The sequence below is a fragment of the Cordyceps fumosorosea genome (genome assembly GCF_001636725.1).
Source record: "Cordyceps fumosorosea ARSEF 2679 chromosome Unknown scaffold_57, whole genome shotgun sequence".
Taxonomy (NCBI): Eukaryota; Fungi; Ascomycota; class Sordariomycetes; order Hypocreales; family Cordycipitaceae; genus Cordyceps; species Cordyceps fumosorosea.
In genome coordinates, this window is record NW_017387357.1 from 36,722 (window position 1) to 53,276 (window position 16,555).

At 53.9% G+C, this 16,555-nt stretch overlaps 6 protein-coding genes across 6 annotated transcripts; 3 read left to right on the plus strand and 3 right to left on the minus strand.

Annotated features, from left to right (window-relative positions):
- Positions 1–1,075: 1,075 nt before the first annotated feature.
- Positions 1,076–2,018, plus strand: ISF_09600 (NAD(P)-binding domain protein; the record flags this gene model as incomplete). Its single annotated transcript, XM_018853201.1, has 3 exons — positions 1,076–1,370; positions 1,433–1,733; positions 1,802–2,018. 3 exons carry the CDS (start codon positions 1,076–1,078, stop codon positions 2,016–2,018), a joined length of 813 nt encoding a protein of 270 aa, XP_018699617.1.
- A 236-nt stretch (positions 2,019–2,254) lies between these two features.
- ISF_09601 (hypothetical protein) lies at positions 2,255–3,600 on the minus strand (the record flags this gene model as incomplete). Its single annotated transcript, XM_018853202.1, has 3 exons — positions 2,255–2,972; positions 3,030–3,186; positions 3,255–3,600. 3 exons carry the CDS (start codon positions 3,598–3,600, stop codon positions 2,255–2,257), a joined length of 1,221 nt encoding a protein of 406 aa, XP_018699618.1.
- A 1,749-nt stretch (positions 3,601–5,349) lies between these two features.
- On the minus strand, positions 5,350–7,008 carry ISF_09602 (RNA polymerase II, large subunit, CTD; the record flags this gene model as incomplete). Its single annotated transcript, XM_018853203.1, has 3 exons — positions 5,350–5,684; positions 5,761–6,643; positions 6,772–7,008. 3 exons carry the CDS (start codon positions 7,006–7,008, stop codon positions 5,350–5,352), a joined length of 1,455 nt encoding a protein of 484 aa, XP_018699619.1.
- A 310-nt stretch (positions 7,009–7,318) lies between these two features.
- On the minus strand, positions 7,319–9,334 carry ISF_09603 (hypothetical protein; the record flags this gene model as incomplete). Its single annotated transcript, XM_018853204.1, has 4 exons — positions 7,319–7,653; positions 8,307–8,802; positions 8,977–9,037; positions 9,075–9,334. The coding sequence occupies 4 exons, from the start codon at positions 9,332–9,334 to the stop codon at positions 7,319–7,321; spliced, it is 1,152 nt and encodes a 383-aa protein (XP_018699620.1).
- Positions 9,335–10,641: 1,307 nt separating this feature from the next.
- ISF_09604 (oryzin precursor) lies at positions 10,642–13,570 on the plus strand (the record flags this gene model as incomplete). The annotated part of the gene is made up of 8 exons (XM_018853205.1): positions 10,642–10,926; positions 10,993–11,125; positions 11,210–11,262; positions 11,396–12,132; positions 12,467–12,560; positions 12,776–12,883; positions 12,940–13,095; positions 13,241–13,570. 8 exons carry the CDS (start codon positions 10,642–10,644, stop codon positions 13,568–13,570), a joined length of 1,896 nt encoding a protein of 631 aa, XP_018699621.1.
- Positions 13,571–14,495: 925 nt separating this feature from the next.
- Positions 14,496–16,289, plus strand: ISF_09605 (Amidase family protein; the record flags this gene model as incomplete). Its single annotated transcript, XM_018853206.1, has 1 exon — positions 14,496–16,289. One exon carries the CDS (start codon positions 14,496–14,498, stop codon positions 16,287–16,289), a length of 1,794 nt encoding a protein of 597 aa, XP_018699622.1.
- Between the last annotated feature and the right edge of the window lie 266 nt (positions 16,290–16,555).

Below are 16,555 nucleotides of genomic sequence, written 5' to 3' on the forward strand. Positions count from 1 at the left end.
AATGAGGCTCTCGCCTAATGGCTTTGTGCGCGGCAGTGACAACACCATCGGCCTAGCTGTCCTGATACATAGACACTTTTTGGGCCGCTGAAGGCGCCAAGGCCCCACTATCCAGGGACTGTATATTTTAGTCACGGCTGCCCATTTAGCTGGGTACATAGATAGGTACTTTTACTCTTACGCAGTATTCGCTCTCGCCGTCTCGGATCAAGCACTCGACATCCTGTCTTGCAGCACTGCCAAATCGCCGACGACGCACCAACTATCCAAAAAGTATGCATGTCGCAGGCTACATGCACTGCTCCACTAAACAGAGTCGACCACCTACGAATCAGTACGAATGCCTACGTACAGATTAGCGAGGTGCATAGGTGATTCCATGGCCAGCTTGTCTGCTTCCATGCAGCGGCAGCAGCCTGGCCTGGGCTCCCTACTTGAACCTCAGGCATCTACCTAACAATATTGCCGCTGTGGCAGTCCATCTACCAATGGAAAGGCAAATGCCGTCTGCAACGCTGATCGTCGTGTGGTGGACGCGCATGACAAAATCGCCGCCCAAGTGGCCGAGCCGGTCTATCCAGATCAAAAAGCCGTATCCTCAACAAGTTCACCAGCAGGACTGAGACCGACTGACGTGCGTGGGCTGGCCATAAAGTCAACCAAACCCGGTGCTCAGTTCCCGTCACTAGCATCGCAAGATGCCCCTATGCAAGTGTCTCATAGGTCAGTCTTCGTTCCCGCCATCATAGATAGCCCCCCCTCCCGCTGACTACAAAGACCAGTACGCATCACTGGTAAGCCAGCACTTTTCGATCGGCATCACCCATTGGAGCTCCGGCCCTGCATCGTCCGTCCGCTTTCCAGTGTTCCACCGCTCGTCATGCAGTCTAGCTTCCCATGTAAGCACAGAGGTTACATCAGCACATCGTCAACCCTCTTCATGCACGCCCAGACCAAGACCAGGAGAAGAGGGGTCGCCTGTATCCTAACATCTCTGCCGCTTTAATACCCCTACTCGACTCCCCTGCTGTCATCCAGTAGTTGATCTCTGCATATGCCCCTGACAAGGAGGACCATGACCGTGGTAAATAAGAAGATTGTCCTGATTACCGGCGCCGCCGCCGGCATCGGCCTCGAAGTTGTCAAAGCCATTGCCGCCTCGCAACAGGCCAGTTACGAGATCCTCTTATCCGCACGCAGGCTTACCCAGGCACAGGCGGCGTCCGAGGGAATCTCACGCAACTTGCCCTCTGCAGCAACCACTGTGGTTCCCTTGGAGATTGACGTTTCGTCCGACAAGTCCATCGAGGATGCCGCCCAGCTGATACAGAGCCGATATGGCCGCATCGATGTCCTCGTCAACAACGCTGGTATGTGCCTTCACCTACACGCAGCTTTGGCGACTCCTTGACTAACCTGGAACCCTTCCAAGGTCTTTTGCCCGACTTCGCCGTCACCAGCGGCGAACTTTCTCTGCGCGAGGGCTGGAGCAGGGCATGGGACATCAATGTCACTGCCTCGCACGTCATGACGCATACCTTCGCGCCCCTTCTCTTGCGCTCTAGCGACCCTCGGCTTCTCTTTGTCACCAGCAGCACATCAACCCTCGCCGGCACCGAGAACGGCGACCTGCCAACCAACAAACCCTCCAATAAAGGCTGGCCCAAGACGCAAATGCGCACCATGGTCCCCTCGTACCGCTGTTCTAAGGCTGGGCTGAACATGATGATGAGGTAAGTCTCCGCCATTCGTCAACCGGCTAATACGGAGAAAAGACGGAGTGGTTAACATATGCGCGTAGAGAATGGCACCGCATGCTCAAAGATGACGGCGTCAAGACCTGGGCCGCCTCGCCGGGGTTTCTGGCAACGCGTCTCGGCGGTGATCAAGAAGCCAACAAAAAGATGGGCGCCGGCGACCCTGCACTCGGCGGTGGCCTTATCAAGGATATAATAGAGGGTGGAAGAGATGCAGATACTGGCAAGGTCATTACCCGCGACGGCATTCAGCCTTGGTAAGCTTTGATGGTAGTTCCGATGCTGAATTCGAGAAACACTCCTCTTGCCGAGACGGACATTCAACTATAAACCTGCATACACTAGCAAAATCAAACAACCAGGTACAAAACGCTTCTCATTATCTCACGAGTCTAAAAGTCGAAGTGTGTCCCGCAACGTTGGTATCATAGCTCCGCGCAGCTTCAGCCACAAAAGGAAGAAACCTAGAAAAATAATCTTGCGCAGCTGTCAAGCCCCTACGGAAGCTCTGCTCTGTTCTGCATCATGTTTCTCGTCACCGACGTCCCCGCCACCTCAACCGGCGCGCCAGGGCCGCCCCCGTGCACCACAGCCGTATCAGGAGCTTCCACGACGCCGTCAAGCGGCGGTGGAGCGGGAGACACGCTAGAAACGACACCCGTCCCGGCCTGACTGCCGGTCATGCTGGCGCTTGATACCGAGTACGTCACCTGCCCGTTCGGGGAGCCGGTGCCGTCACCGTCTGCCACGGTCGTCGCGACCGACGAGCGACCCCCGCTGCCAACTGGTCTTCGTCGCGGCACGGCGGCAGTCGCCTGCTCGGCACCGTACGTAGAATACTTCTTTTCGCCGTCTTCAGGCGAGTCTTGGCCCTCGACCCACGCGACGCCGCGTGACAGCTGCGAGTTACGCAGGCTGCGGGTCGCTTTCTCGTCCTCGGCCCGGCCCCTCCGCCGCTGTCTCACGACGTACCAGATGAACAAGACGATGAGAAGAAGCGCGATGATGCCTCCGATGACGCCGCCAACGATGACGCCGGTGTTAGTCTTCCCCCCGCCCCCGCCGCCCCCGCCGCTGCTGCCGGCTGGGTCTGTAGGGAGGAGTGTGTCGGTCCCGGGCTTGTCGGTGCAGCCAAACATGGAGTAGGTTTCCTGCTTGCCGGCCGACGAGGTCGAGATGAGCCACGTAAAGCATGCCGGGGCGGAAGTGCGGCCGCTGCGTTGTTCTTGCATGAGCCCTGGTTTGATCCAAATAGATTTGACGAACACTCACCAGCACAGTGTTCCACCGTCGTTGTCCGAGTCGCAATTGCTCCCCCGCGCGACACACGTTTTCGGAATCTTCTTGCAGCCATCCCCGGAGCAGCACCCTGCGACGCCATTGGTGTATTGACAGGAGGCGCGCGAATCGGCGCACGCATAGAAGCCACCTATATTCGGCCAAGTTAGCCCAACTGACAGCAATTCCAAAGGACTTCCTCAGGAAGCCAATTCTTACCGCCATTCCTGTCCCAGCCACAAGTATTCGCCGGCCGTCCCGTCATGGTAGCCGAACGGCCCCCGCCCCCGCTCCCAGTCGCCGTCGCCGACGACGTCACGGAGCCGCGTGTAATTTTTCCCGCCCGGTTATCGTCGTCGTCGTCATCATCGTCGTCGTCCTCGCGGAGAGCAAGTCCCCTGCGTGGCGCACGCGGTGCCAGTGTTGGCCGGAGAGTGAAACCGGCGACAGGTGGTTGTGTCCGGGTGGCAGGCGTCCAGGCTCGTCCGTCATGCTGGCCATACCCTCCGGCGGCGGCCGTTGCGACCAAAGCAGCGGTCGCCGCTGTAAGTGCGGTGTACTTCATTTGTCGTATGGAGGCTAGGTTCCCCGTATTCGGGGTTCTGGATGTGATGTGGCGCAACCAAGAGGATGCGAAGGGTCGTATCAGAGAACAAAGGTGTGTCCCATCCAAAAGCGCGACGATTGAAACCCTTGGGAAATAGACTACAATGGTGGTTGAGGGCTTAAGCTTATTTAAGAGAACCTTCCGAAAACAAGATAGAGGGGCCTTGGCCATGAGAATACTACGCTGGGCTTACCAACTGTGTGCCAAGGGTGCCAACCCGGGGGCCTGTTAGTGTTGACAGCTGCACCTTGGCGGCTTTCGCCCACGATACATACAAAGCCGCTGTTATTCTGCGTATGGTGACTAAAACAATGCACCAAGCACTTTGGTCAGAAATTCAGTTTCCTCTCCACAAATTGTCGATGCATCCCCGTTTAGTGGTAGTGTTAGTGGAGGTTTGCATTGGCCACCCCTGTCCTGCGACGATAGGGCTCTGGTAATCAATCAGCGGCCCGGGGGTCATTAAAACGCAGTTTGGAATAAGGACAAGGCAGCATCGTCTCGAAACTTGAGCTGGTTTGTCTTGCTTCCATGATTCTTTGTACACTCGTGATGAAAAACCATTCATGGGAATAACCTCGGTACCGAGAAAGGTGAACCTTTTCCGATCGCTCTCCAGCCGTTCGCAGCCACCTCTTATGAACGTAAATTGAGCCTAGATATTAATAGCAACGCCGACTCATTCTCCACGGTTACGCCCGGCGCCGCCAATCCCAGGCACCTGCGTGGGGTCGTATTACTGTCCTGTCGTGCACTGCCCACCTCGGCGATGCAACATGACGATATCCAAGACGTCCAGGTGCTTGCGACCTCCGCTAGGTGCTTTTGCGGTTGTTCCCTGAGTGCGATGAGAGTAGTAAACAACCCTTGCAACGTAGAATTCATGCACGGCGATATTCTAAAACCAGTCGAAATTCCTCTCGGCCGGCACTGCCTCGCTACGAGTCCGATTGTCCCCGATCCAGCTCGTTCTGAGAGTGGCTGCTGACTGTGAGGTACGAGTTCAGTAACCGAGGACGGGCATGACCTGTAGCACCGGCTAGATTGTTTGTGAAATGAACCAAGTGCTCTCAATCTGTTATTTTTATTTTTTAACTCGCGGCTTGGAATCGCTCGGCTAGATTTATTGAGGTGCCTGTCCAGGGTAGCAGTCATCGACTGGAAGCCCTATCGTTTGCTCCCGCCTATGGACTAATAAACACACAATACAATTAAACACATCATAATGGGCAAGGCACAGCGCTGCGAGTTTAGCAAGAGTCGACTCCATCGAGATGAGAAGAATACTTCAAGTATTGGTAATTAACCGCCATTTTCTACACAAGTCGTGGGAGTGGTCGACCTTACTATTTTCGCTTAACTTTGTACACACCGCACAGTGAAGCAACGTGGTACTGTAGCAACACTAAGCCACCTTTCATATGTCTATGCCATAGGGTCAAAAAGTACATCCCTCTAGTATAGACTACAATGAGACCCAAGTAGTCAGGACCCATCATCTCCCTCGGCCGCGGTCATAACCTCCTCTGCCACGCTGATTGCCATATCCACCTCGTCTCACATGCATATCCTGCTGAGGCACACCCGGGTAGCCTTGAGGCGGGAGAGGAAGCGGAAGGGGAGGGGGAGGGGGGAGCCCTTGGCTGGCCGACCATGCAGCCATCATCTGGCTCATAAGAGCTGGGTCAGGCGTCCAATTGGGCATGTCTACTGGTGCCAGCGGCGGCGGCGGCGGCGGCGGCGGTAGAGGCCACTGCAGCGAGAAGCCAGCTTGAGGAGGTGGGATTGGACGCGGTGGCAGCGGCTGCTGGGGCTGCCTTCCAAAGTCTGATGAGAAAGCCGCGTTCTTGTCATGACGCTGGGGGTTCTGTCCAGGGCGCTGGTTGGGGCTGCTCCTTCGGCTTTGGGTTCTATTTCGCAGAGATGGCGTACGACTGCGGTTTCGACTTCGACTTCGACTTCGACTTCGACTTCGACTTCGACTTCGACTTCGACTGCGACTGCGACTTCGACTGCGACTGCGACTGCGACTGCGACTGCGACTGCGGGAGTCTGTCGAGTACCGACGCGGGCGCTTCCTCAACGGCGACGGCGAGCGCGATTGCGACGACAACGAACGAGAGTATGACCTGCCGCGGGAGTCGCTGAGCGGCATCTGCTTATGCCGGGCCTTCATCTTTTCACAAAAAGGGCGCGACCAGCCGTAGTACGTATCCGCGTGGAGCACGACCCCGGTGGCCGGGTCCGCAGCGAAGCGCTCCCCAAGCTCATTGATATCCTCCTGGGAGGGTGTCTCGACATGGTCGGTGGTGGCGGCGTCCGCCTCGTTTCTACTGCTGCTAGCGTATATACGGTCGGCACGGCGGAGAAGGAGCTTGACAGCGTCGATGAGGGGTGCGTCCGCGATGCCAGCAGACAGCTGAATTGGGCGGATGCGGTCCGGCAGCATGGGCCGTGCTGAATTTGGCGTCACGTGCGGGAGCCATGTACCCACGGGGAGATCGTACCACGGCGTAGACGCATCACCATGGAAGGAGGGTAGCGTGTAGGGAGCGTCCTTGGCCACTTTGAGGGACGACATCGCAGGCGCGGAGTCGGGCTGCGTGGCGGTGGCGGTGGTGTTGATGATTCCGTTCTTGGACACGACATCGCGGAGTTGCGAGAGTACTTGCGCAGGCAAATATTCCTTGCCAGACCACAGAGAGACGAGCGCCTCAAGTTTGGCCTTGTGCTTTGGGCACCTGACAAACGAAGCTGCGGCTGCCGTGAGCGTTACCAGGTGCCGTGCCCAAGCCTCGGCGCAGACGCGGTTGTTGGCCTGTGAGGAGTGGTGTAGCGTGTCGCTGAGAATATAGAGAATATGTAGACGCCTGCGCTTTAGGCTCGGGCGCGTGTTCGTGTCGGTCGGGAAGCACTTGGAAAGCGCAGCGAGGTACTTGGCGAGGTTTACGCATCTCGCGGATGAGGATGCGATGTGGTTCATGATCCAGTTCTTGCAGCTCTGCGATTTTTGTGGTAAAAAAATATGTTTAGTGACGGTGCAAACAACCAAATAGAGGGCGCACAGATGCTAAGAATGAGCAAGGCAAAACCAGCAAATGCATAGCCCACCCTGATGAAGCTTCAAACCTGAACATTGGCTCGCGAGCACTGGGTTATGGTGGCGTCGAGTAGCGGGAAGAGGGTGTCGACCTCGGGACGGGTGAGCGAAATGGGGTCGGCTTTGAAGAGGGAGGCGGAGAGCGCAGCCTTGGCAATGGCCAGCTCAGGCGACGCCATGATGGCAGAATCGCGGTCGGCGCGGAGAATTGAAGTGATTGAAGTGATGTTGGCGACTGGCGATGAAGGTGGGTGGGAGGGAAGCATTTGCGCTGGCTGCTGGTTGGCCGGTTGGTGGAGCCGTGCTGTCATGATAGCGGCAAAGCCTCGGTGCGGTGGAGCAGCATCTTGATTATGGCCTGATTTTGGAAAAGCTGGACAGATGAGTAGAAACAGGGCTGCTCGAGTGCGTCGAGTGTGCAAAAAAAGGGCAATTGATCATGTACTTCATTAATATATTGCTTTTGTTGTACAGGTTTTAAACAATTTGAGGCAGGACCAGTGATCCGAACTTGTGTACAAAAGTAGCACCATCTTCCGGGACTGCTTGTCGCTTGTCGCTGGTTCAGAACCACGCTCACGAGAAGCGGTCGCCCTTGCGGCTGCGATAGCCTACTTTACTCTCGTATGGGCTGACATCTTCCTTTTCTCGCTTCGCAGCGGATTCGATACCTAGGTCCTGACCCGCGGGCGAGGGGTCGTTGCTGGACTCGGCGCTGGGCGACCCGGCGTAGTCGGGCTTCGTGGAAGAGTTCGCGGCTGTGGCGACGCCGTTCTCGCTCGGGATCATGGGCTGCGAAGGGCCGTACTCCATGGCGCGGATATCTTGTCGTTTCTGGCGATGAGCCTCGAGCTTCGCCTTTCGATCGGCGTTGATTTCTCGCTTGGCAAAGTAGTATGCGCCGGCGCCAGCTGAGAATACCCAAGTCAGTAGTTGCTTTTTTTTCTTTTTTTTTTCTTCACGACAGCATTACGCCAGCGAGTTTCTTTTCGTACCGACGCAGAGAGAGCCCCAGCCGAGCCTGATGATTGGTGCCGTGTTAGTCGGAACGGATTAGCTGTATTAGCTGGGTTACGAACCAGAACGATTTTACCTGTTGAGAGTTAGCAGGGTAGAGAAGAGCCGGATAATGCAGTCTTACCGTATTCATTTTCCGATGGTAAATGTGCCGCGCGTAGAAATAGTGAGGTGGCAAGTAGTTGTATTAATGTTGTACTTTCAATGTATGATCAATGTATGATTAAACTGCCTAACTAGTGTCGTTTTAATCGCAAGCGGCGAGAGAGAGAAGAAGAAGTGGATATACACGTGCCAACATGAACATCACCCACTTCCCTTGTACCAGTAGTTAACTACCTGATGTGGCCTAATAATAAATCTGTGGCTGCTGGAGGTAGCCTCCAACCTGCTCTAGCATTTGCACTAGAAAAACCCTAAAATACCTTCACAACGTTGGACATCTTAGTCTAACATGATTTCTCCGGCAGCAAGACTACTACATCCAGTGTCATCATATTCCGTCCTTTACTAAAACAGGACTATTATAAAACCCGCTGCTCCTTACTGGCACCAAATGCTGGTGGGTCATGGGCTTGGGCTTCATGGAGGAAGATGCGGAGCGGCGTGTGGTCCTGGCCCCTAGATTGCTGTGCATTTCCTTGTCCGGGATACCACACCAAGGGCTGGCACCGAGGAGAAGAAGGACGCGGTGCCAAGGGGATCACCTCGATTGCTCTGGGGAAGCCCCCGCCTTCGACTGGCCTGATGGCAAAGTTATACGTTCCTTGGTCGCCAGCGCTGTAGCTCACTTCTGCCTGACTGTGTTGTGCATTTTGCTCGCTTAGGATGAGATCCATAGATGTCTCTCTAGCTGTCATCTGTCCCTGATGGATGATGATATTCCCTTCTGCGCCCGGGTCCAGACGGAAGGGCCGGTTCATGTTGTTTGCGACGATGAGCTGTCCGGGCGTGGCCTTTGACCCGCCCGAGGAGAGCTCAGGCATACCCAGCGATGATGCCACGAGGAGGGTTGCAGCCGCGAGCGCAGAGTACTTATAATTCTAAATCCTATTATAAAATTTTATTATATAGTGTGTACAGTGATTATCTATTTATATTAATAGCAGTGGCTTAGCTAATGTGCGACCGTAGCTCCATGCTTCCCTCCTGGAATCACTTCTTCCGCTCCAGAGACACATCAGGACATAGCAACGACCCCCTACGGACGAAAGTACCAGCTGAACAAAAACCAGCGGCCAGGCTGCCAGCTGATAACCAGCTACCGGCCGCTTCCATCTCCAACAAAAATCTACGCGGTTGGTCTTTGGCTCACCGTGCGTGAAGATGAGCGCCGCCGCCACTGCCCTGACTCGCGGCCTCGGTCCCGAACGGCTGCGCGGGTTGTAGACGGCGGAGGGTGCGGCAGGTGCGCGGCGACAGCGGCGGCTGGAGGTCGGTATGGATGAGGGCGTTGTGCGGCTCGGGAGGAGGCAGGCGTGGGATTGGCGGCGGCGCCCTCGCGGAGAGGCTGGTGGTTATAACAAGAACCTGCGTCCTCCGCCAGCGAATGACGATGAGGACGGTAAAGATCATCGCAGCACAACAGCAAGCCAGCTAGCACGTTTGAGTTTTACTTAAGCATAAAATATTTACTGATTTCCAGCCACAACGCAGATCTACGCATCCCATCTAGTGTTCGGCGGAGCTGGATAACAGCAAAACACACAGCACTTGTCCAAGGTCATTGACTAAAGCGACAGTGTCACCACTGACTAAATCTGTCAAAAACACTTACTCTAATCGAATGTGTCAGAAACAAACCTCCTGTGTTATCATGGCTCGAATTCACACCGTCGTCAAGCATTTACTGATCTCGGCAGGTCCCTGCCGATCCACTTGCGAATGGCCGGACTTGGGTAGTGTAGAGACAATGCCAAGAAGCCAAAGCGGTTCGCGTGAGATGAAGGACGCATTTGCTGGACCAATGGCCCTTTTGGCTCGCATCCGTGTTAGCCGCCCTATAGATAGTGATGAACAAGGGAGTATGTGGAGAAGCGGGTTGCTATCAGCTGGAAGCTGGGCAGCTGGGGAGGCGATGGTCTCATGTCTAGCCTTTATCCAATGTGCTGGAACGATAAGGATGTGCTCTTTGCACTTGAAACAGAATCATACGACGGAAGAAAAGTCCCGCAATTAAGTGCTGTGGGCTACTAGTTGGTCGCGCACACACGGCGTCTAGACACAGCGATTAAACACCGATGTTAGGCAGTTTTTATTTGTCATGAGACTATTTTACGTCAATCGCTTTGTATGGTTTTACTCGACGCCGATTACCCTATGACTCAATCCACTCCACGAACGAGTGTCATCAAGGTTAACAAGACACAATCACCGGATCTTAGTGCGCAGAGCGCCGCCGAGGTCCAACCCCCGAGGATCCGGAGAATCAGCCTAATTTAAGCATAGCCCGTGTCCCGCCATACCAGGCCGTACTTGGCAGGTGGGAGCAACTAGGAGCTGCCTCCTGGGGAAACAACAACTCACTCTTTGCCCAAGCTACTACACAAAAGGGAAACTGTGCAAGATCCGATGGTGTGTTGACTAGTTATGGGGCTGTAGTTGATCTCTGGGTTGGCCGAAGGGAAGCGACCGACCCAATGACCTTCTCGATAACGTCAAGTGCTCTTTGAGCTGAGCTAGTAGATCGAAGCTCAGCAAAATTGTACCCACAGCGATAGAATCGGACGTCGGCGATGGCTGCTCGACGAAATATAAATATATTCCGTTGCCCGCTTCAATGAGCAACTCATCTCATCATCCAGCTCACAGCACTTCATCCCCTCCCACGACTCAGACAAACTGCCCAGACACTATCAACATCTTGACTACAAATCGCCAACATGCGTCTGTCCGTGCTCCTCTCCATCCTGCCTCTGGCCGTCGCCGTCCCCACGGCCAAGCGATCCGAGCCCGCTCCTCTTCTGATTCCCCGCGGTGCCGGCGCTCAAAGCCTGATCGCCGACCAGTATGTCGTCAAGTTCAAGGAGGGCAGCGCTCTCTCTGCCGTCGAGGAGGCCATGAAGCAGCTGCCCAACGGTGGCGGCCAGATGTTTAGCGAAGTTTTCAAGGGCTTCTCTGGTCATTTTGATGCTGCTACCCTCAGCCTCCTCCGCGACCACCCGGATGTACGTGGTGCTCAGAGGCCGAATTGTGTTAATGGAACTTTTAAGAAAACTAATCCTGGCTTATAGGTTGAGTATATTGAGCAAAACCACAGCATGCAGGCTTACTCGCCCGTCACTCAGACCTCGTCTACCTGGGGTTTGTCTCGCATCTCGCACAGGGACGCTGGCAAGAGCGGCTACATCTACGACTCCTCTGCTGGTGAGTGGCCTAGTGATTGCAGTTTTTCAGTCACTGTTTTGTCTGGCTGGCTGCGGAGTTATTTTACTGACATTGTGGCACTAGGAGCTGGAACTTGCGCCTATGTTGTTGACAGTGGTATTGACGATTCGCACTCTGTAAGTCCATCAAGACAAGCGACCCTGCGATAGTGGCCGTGGTAACGACATATCGACCCGGCTTGCTTCCCCCTACCCAACAGGGTCTTATTTCTCTCTTCTCGTTACAAGTCGTAATCTAATCCTTCATTAGGACTTTGGCGGCCGCGCCGAGCAAATCAAGACCTTCATTGGCCAGAACAACGACAACTGCGGGCACGGTACTCACGTCGCCGGCACCATCGGTAGCACCACCTACGGCGTGGCCAAGAAGACTACTATTTACGGCGTCAAGGTCCTCAGCTACGACAGCAGCAGTGGCGAATGCCGGGGCCCTAACGACGGCATCATCAAGGGTCTCGAGTACGTCGCGCAGGATGCCGCCAACCGTGACTGCCCCAACGGCGTTGTTGTCAACATGAGCCTCGGCGGCGATTTTTCTCAGTCGACCAATGACGCCGTGGCCGCGCTCGTCAAGAAGGGGATCTTCGTTGCCGTCGCGGCTGGCAACGGCAAGCGCGACTGTAAGACCTGCCCCGTCTACCCGATCGACGCTAGCGAAGTGTCGCCTGCCTCAGAGCCGTCGGCGTGCACGGTCGGCGCGACCGACAAGGCCGACACCGTTGCCTCCTTCTCTAACTACGGCTCCTTGGTCGACATTCACGGACCTGGTGTTAGCGTTACGAGTCTGGCAGTCGGTGGCGGCACCACGTCGATGAGCGGCACCTCGATGGCCACGCCGCACATTGCTGGTCTGGCCGCGTACTTTATGGGCCAGGGCAAGTCGGCGTCGGGCCTGTGCGAGTACCTCCAGAAGATCGCGATCGAGGGTGTCATTAGCAACGTGCATGATGGCACCAAGAACCTGCTTGCTCAGAACGATCTGGCACAGTAAGTCCGTCGTCCAGCTCCTGCTACCTGGACATAGGAGCGAGATTTCCGGATCCTCTTGAACATAACTGTATATAGCCCTGATATACACATGAATATAAGTGAACTCTGCACTATACTTTCTCTTCGATCTACATGGCACTTACGTCTTACTGGTCGTGTTTTGCAATGATCCATTGGGCAGCGCGAGAGCAGAAGTAATGTGGTTGTATAGTAAACCAAATGTATTATCGCCCAAGGGAGGTCTAACCTTGTAGTGTGTGGCTGATTGAGTCGTACATAACTCCTGGTGCGACCTCTAGCAGTTGAGTTCACATGGTGCAATCCCTCCAAGATTGCCCACCATCGGCTTCAGCAAACGGTGCTGGCCCTGGTTGTTACGAGGAGGCGGTACCGGTTCGAGAAAGATAGCAGAGCTCCATGTCGCGGTAGGACTGCACATAGTCGGAAAAGATAGGACGACCATGGAGCTGAATACCACAGCGGGGGTGTTTCAAACTGCTAGCGGTCTGGAAGAGCCTGCTCAGATGTTGCAGAGTTTCTGGCAGTTTACATACACTTCCTGCCGATTTCTTCTGGCCGCGTGGCCGCCTTCATTCACGAAAAATACCAAGTTGGGTATTTTGACTCTTTGATTCGGCAGAAAGCAGCATATTACGACCAAGACGACCATTCTCAAGGTACTCTAGTCGCACGGGTTCGAGGTGACCCATCCAAGGTTGAAGAGATGATGGGCATCAACTTGGCTCAGGTATGTATTGCCTTTGGCAATATCATCGCCGGCCTGATATTGGCCTTGTCGTATAGCTGGAAACTTGCGCTGGTTTCGAGTTGTGCAGTGCTGCCAGTATGCATTTGCGCTGCTTCCGTGCGCTTTCGGACCTTCTCTTCGACAAGATGAACGGTGCTGTCTTTGCCGAAAGCTCCCAGTTTGCCTCGGAAGCGATTGGAGCATTCCGCACCGTATGCTCCTTGTCTCTTGAAGAATCCATCACGTCTCGGTTTCGCAAGCTTTGTCATGGCCATATCTCATCTCAGAGGCCTACAGAAAATCTCGCTGGGTAAGCATCGTGCTGGGAATGCGGACAGTGCCACTTTGGGATGCCAGGCAGTCATTTTTTCCTATGGCGGCCGGCTTCTTGCACGTGGAGAGGTCAATGTTGTGTCTTTCTTTGTTTGCATGATGGCCCTCATGAATGCTGCGGAAGGATTTGGACAGCCGCTGAGCTTTGGCCCCAACGTGGCGCAGGCGACCATGGCATCTGGACGCATCTTGGATGTCCGTGCTTCGCGTGTCACGGACAATGACAATGTCAAAAGGCATAATCTAAATTCAGATGGTGGCGTTTCGATCGAGCTTCGCAGCGTGACTCTCCGGTTTCCGACGCGAGAGGTACCAGTGCTCGACAAACTCGACATGAAAATCGACAAGGGATAGTTCGTCGGTCTCGTTAGCCCATCCGGTTGCGGAAAAACCAGTGTGATTTGTCTTTTGGAGAGATTCTATGAACCTGAAACCGGTGCTGTCCTCCTAAATGGCAAGCCAATCTCCGAGTTGAATGTGCACTCTCATCGCAAGCAGCTTGCCCTGGTTGCGCGGGATCCATGTCTCTTCCAGGGTTGGTCATTTCGTCTTGCAGCTCCATCATTTCCTGCAGTTCTGACTCTGCATAGGCACAATCCGAGACAACATCCTTCTAGGTATTGATCCCAGCACCGCTACAGGTAGCCAGCTTCACGCGGTATGCCGTGATGCCTGCATCCATGACTTCGTATCATCCTGCCCGAGGGCTACAACACTGATATTGGCTCCCACGGTGGTAGCCTCTCTCTCAGGTGGTCAGAAGCAGCGGTGCGGGGTATTAAGAACCTGAGTCATGTCCGTCTCTTCCGTTCGGATGCTGCTGCTATTGGTGCATTCGACTTCCAGGTCCGCCCGTCTAGGAAACTTATGCTCGATCGTTCGATTTTACGGAGGCGACCATTATAAATGCCGCCAAGCGAGGACAGTGCGTAATGCCGGTATTGTTGCATTGAAGGCCCTTTGTTGATGTATGGCTGTCTGCAGGGATATACGTTCGCCGCGGTCAGTCAATACGTGAGTTTATCCAATTTCCCAATTGCCGCTAACTGTATAAGCTCACGGTGATTGGGTGCAGCCCGACCAGGTGTCTTCCCATACTGTCATGGCTTCATGCATGCGCAGCTTGGCTAACGTAATTATCCGTGGTTGCCGTGGTTGAAGTGTAACCCTCATTGATAGCTAAGAATTCTTAAAAGCTTATAAACCCGAAACGTGCCACAGCTTACAGTGAAGTAAGGCTTCTATTAAACTCAAACCAACTCTTTGCTATATTTTCAAGATGAGAAAACCTTTTGCTCGTTCTACTCTCTGTGCATTGGTTCTACAAGGAGCGCTGGTACATAGTGTTCATCACAGTACACACGACGTTCGCGACTCATCAATTAGCCTCTCACCTGCCGCTATGTTAGCTGCACATGGTGGCGATGACATCCCACAATGGGAAAATGTAGTCAATCGCAAAAGAGCGGAGCGCGAAGCTCTTCTTCCATCGGAATGGAAAGTGACGGCACCTTCCAACGAAACCAGTTTCAGCCCCCGCGAAGTTGTCATTAAGAGTGGCATTCTTTCCACTGAAGAGCTGGACATCACAGACACTTCAAAATACGATCTCACAGAAACGGCGAAACGGATTGCTTCTGGTAATCTTTCGGCGGAGAAAGTTGTCACCGCTTTCTGCAAACGCGCAACCGCAACGCATTCGCTGGCCAACTTCCTTACCGAAATCAACTTCAAAGCGGCTATCGAGCGTGCTAAGGAGCTTGACAGCATCTTTCAGAGAAATGGCACCGTTTTGGGCCCTCTACACGGCATCCCAATCACGATCAAAGATGCCATGGACTTGGAGGGCTTTGCTGCATCGGAAGGACTCACCCTTCTTGCGGACGCTATTGCGCCTAACAACGGAGTCCTCATTCAAATTCTCATCGATGCTGGTGCCGTCATCATTGCTAAGACAAATATGCCTCAGACGGGCCTTGCGGCAGACACCAACAGCATTCTTTGGGGCCGTACCTTGAACGCCCACAACAGCCATTTTGGCGCTGGAGGTTCCACAGGTGGAGAGGGCGTGGCAATGGCAACAAGCTCGTCTCTTTTCGGAGTCGGTTCTGACGGCGCAGGGTCCTGCCGGATGCCTGGCCATGCCAATGGCGCTATCGGCTTTCGTCCGAGCGGATCGAGATTACCTCCAGGTGGCCGCAATCTGCCCTGGTCTCCCGGTCGTGGCGGAATTGGCCCAGCAGCCGGCGAGGGGTTCTTTGCGCAATCGGTCCGCGACCTTCGCCTTGTCTCCAAGCTCGTTTCGGATGCTCAACCCTGGGAAAGATCAAGCTTTCTGCTGTATCCGAGCCCTTGGCACAACGAGAGCGTGCCTAAAAAGCTTCGAATTGGCGTTTGGGATGTGGAAAGCTCGAATACTTTTATTCATCTATTTCCCCCAGTGCTTCGTGGCTATAGGGCAGCTATAGATCGGCTCAGAGAAGCTAGCATTGAGCTAGTGCCATTCAGTCCTCCTGACCTCAGCGCAGTATGGGAGCTCTGCAAAGAATTTCTTCTTTTTCAAGGAATTGAGGGAATCACTGAGCTAATATCACAAGAACCAATCACCGAGATTGTCCGCCGGACTGGCATCTTCATTCCAGACACCCCACGGTTCCCCATCAGCGTGCAGACACTGTATGATCTTAATATTCAGCTGATGAATCTTTCAAGCACTATGGATGATGAGTGGAATAGCAGTGGCGAGCCTTTAGACGCTTTACTTTCTGTCACGGCAGCGAATACTGCTCTGCCGTTCGACCAATGGTTTGACACATCCTATACATCCATTTACAACAGCGTCGATTTCCCCGCCATTAATCTACCCCTCAACATGACGGTCGATCGGGAGCTCGACTCCAAGTACGAAAATTTCAAGCCCTTCTCCCCGGAAGACAAGCGACTGGAAGCACTGTACGACCCAGAGACCTTCCATGGCTTACCCTTGTCCGTCCAACTGGCAGCGCGCAAGTTTGAAGACGAGAAGCTGTTAGCAATTGCGGAATTAATTCATCCAATAATCAAAGCCAAGTAGTGCGCGCGGGAGTAGTACGAGTATGATAGAGTAAATAGGAAAGACTAAGAAAGAGAGAAAGGAAATATAAGAATAAGGGAAGAAAAGGAATAATAGAAGCAATCTGTCTTAAACATTTTTAAGCATTTTATACTTTTATACTTTAATAAAGAATTATATAGTGTCCTAAAATCAGAATACGTAACTACTTTCCGTAGCTGGGCTGATTATACGCACAGTCTTTTCCACACTGTGACTATGAGTCTCTTATATGTTTTATGCTAATC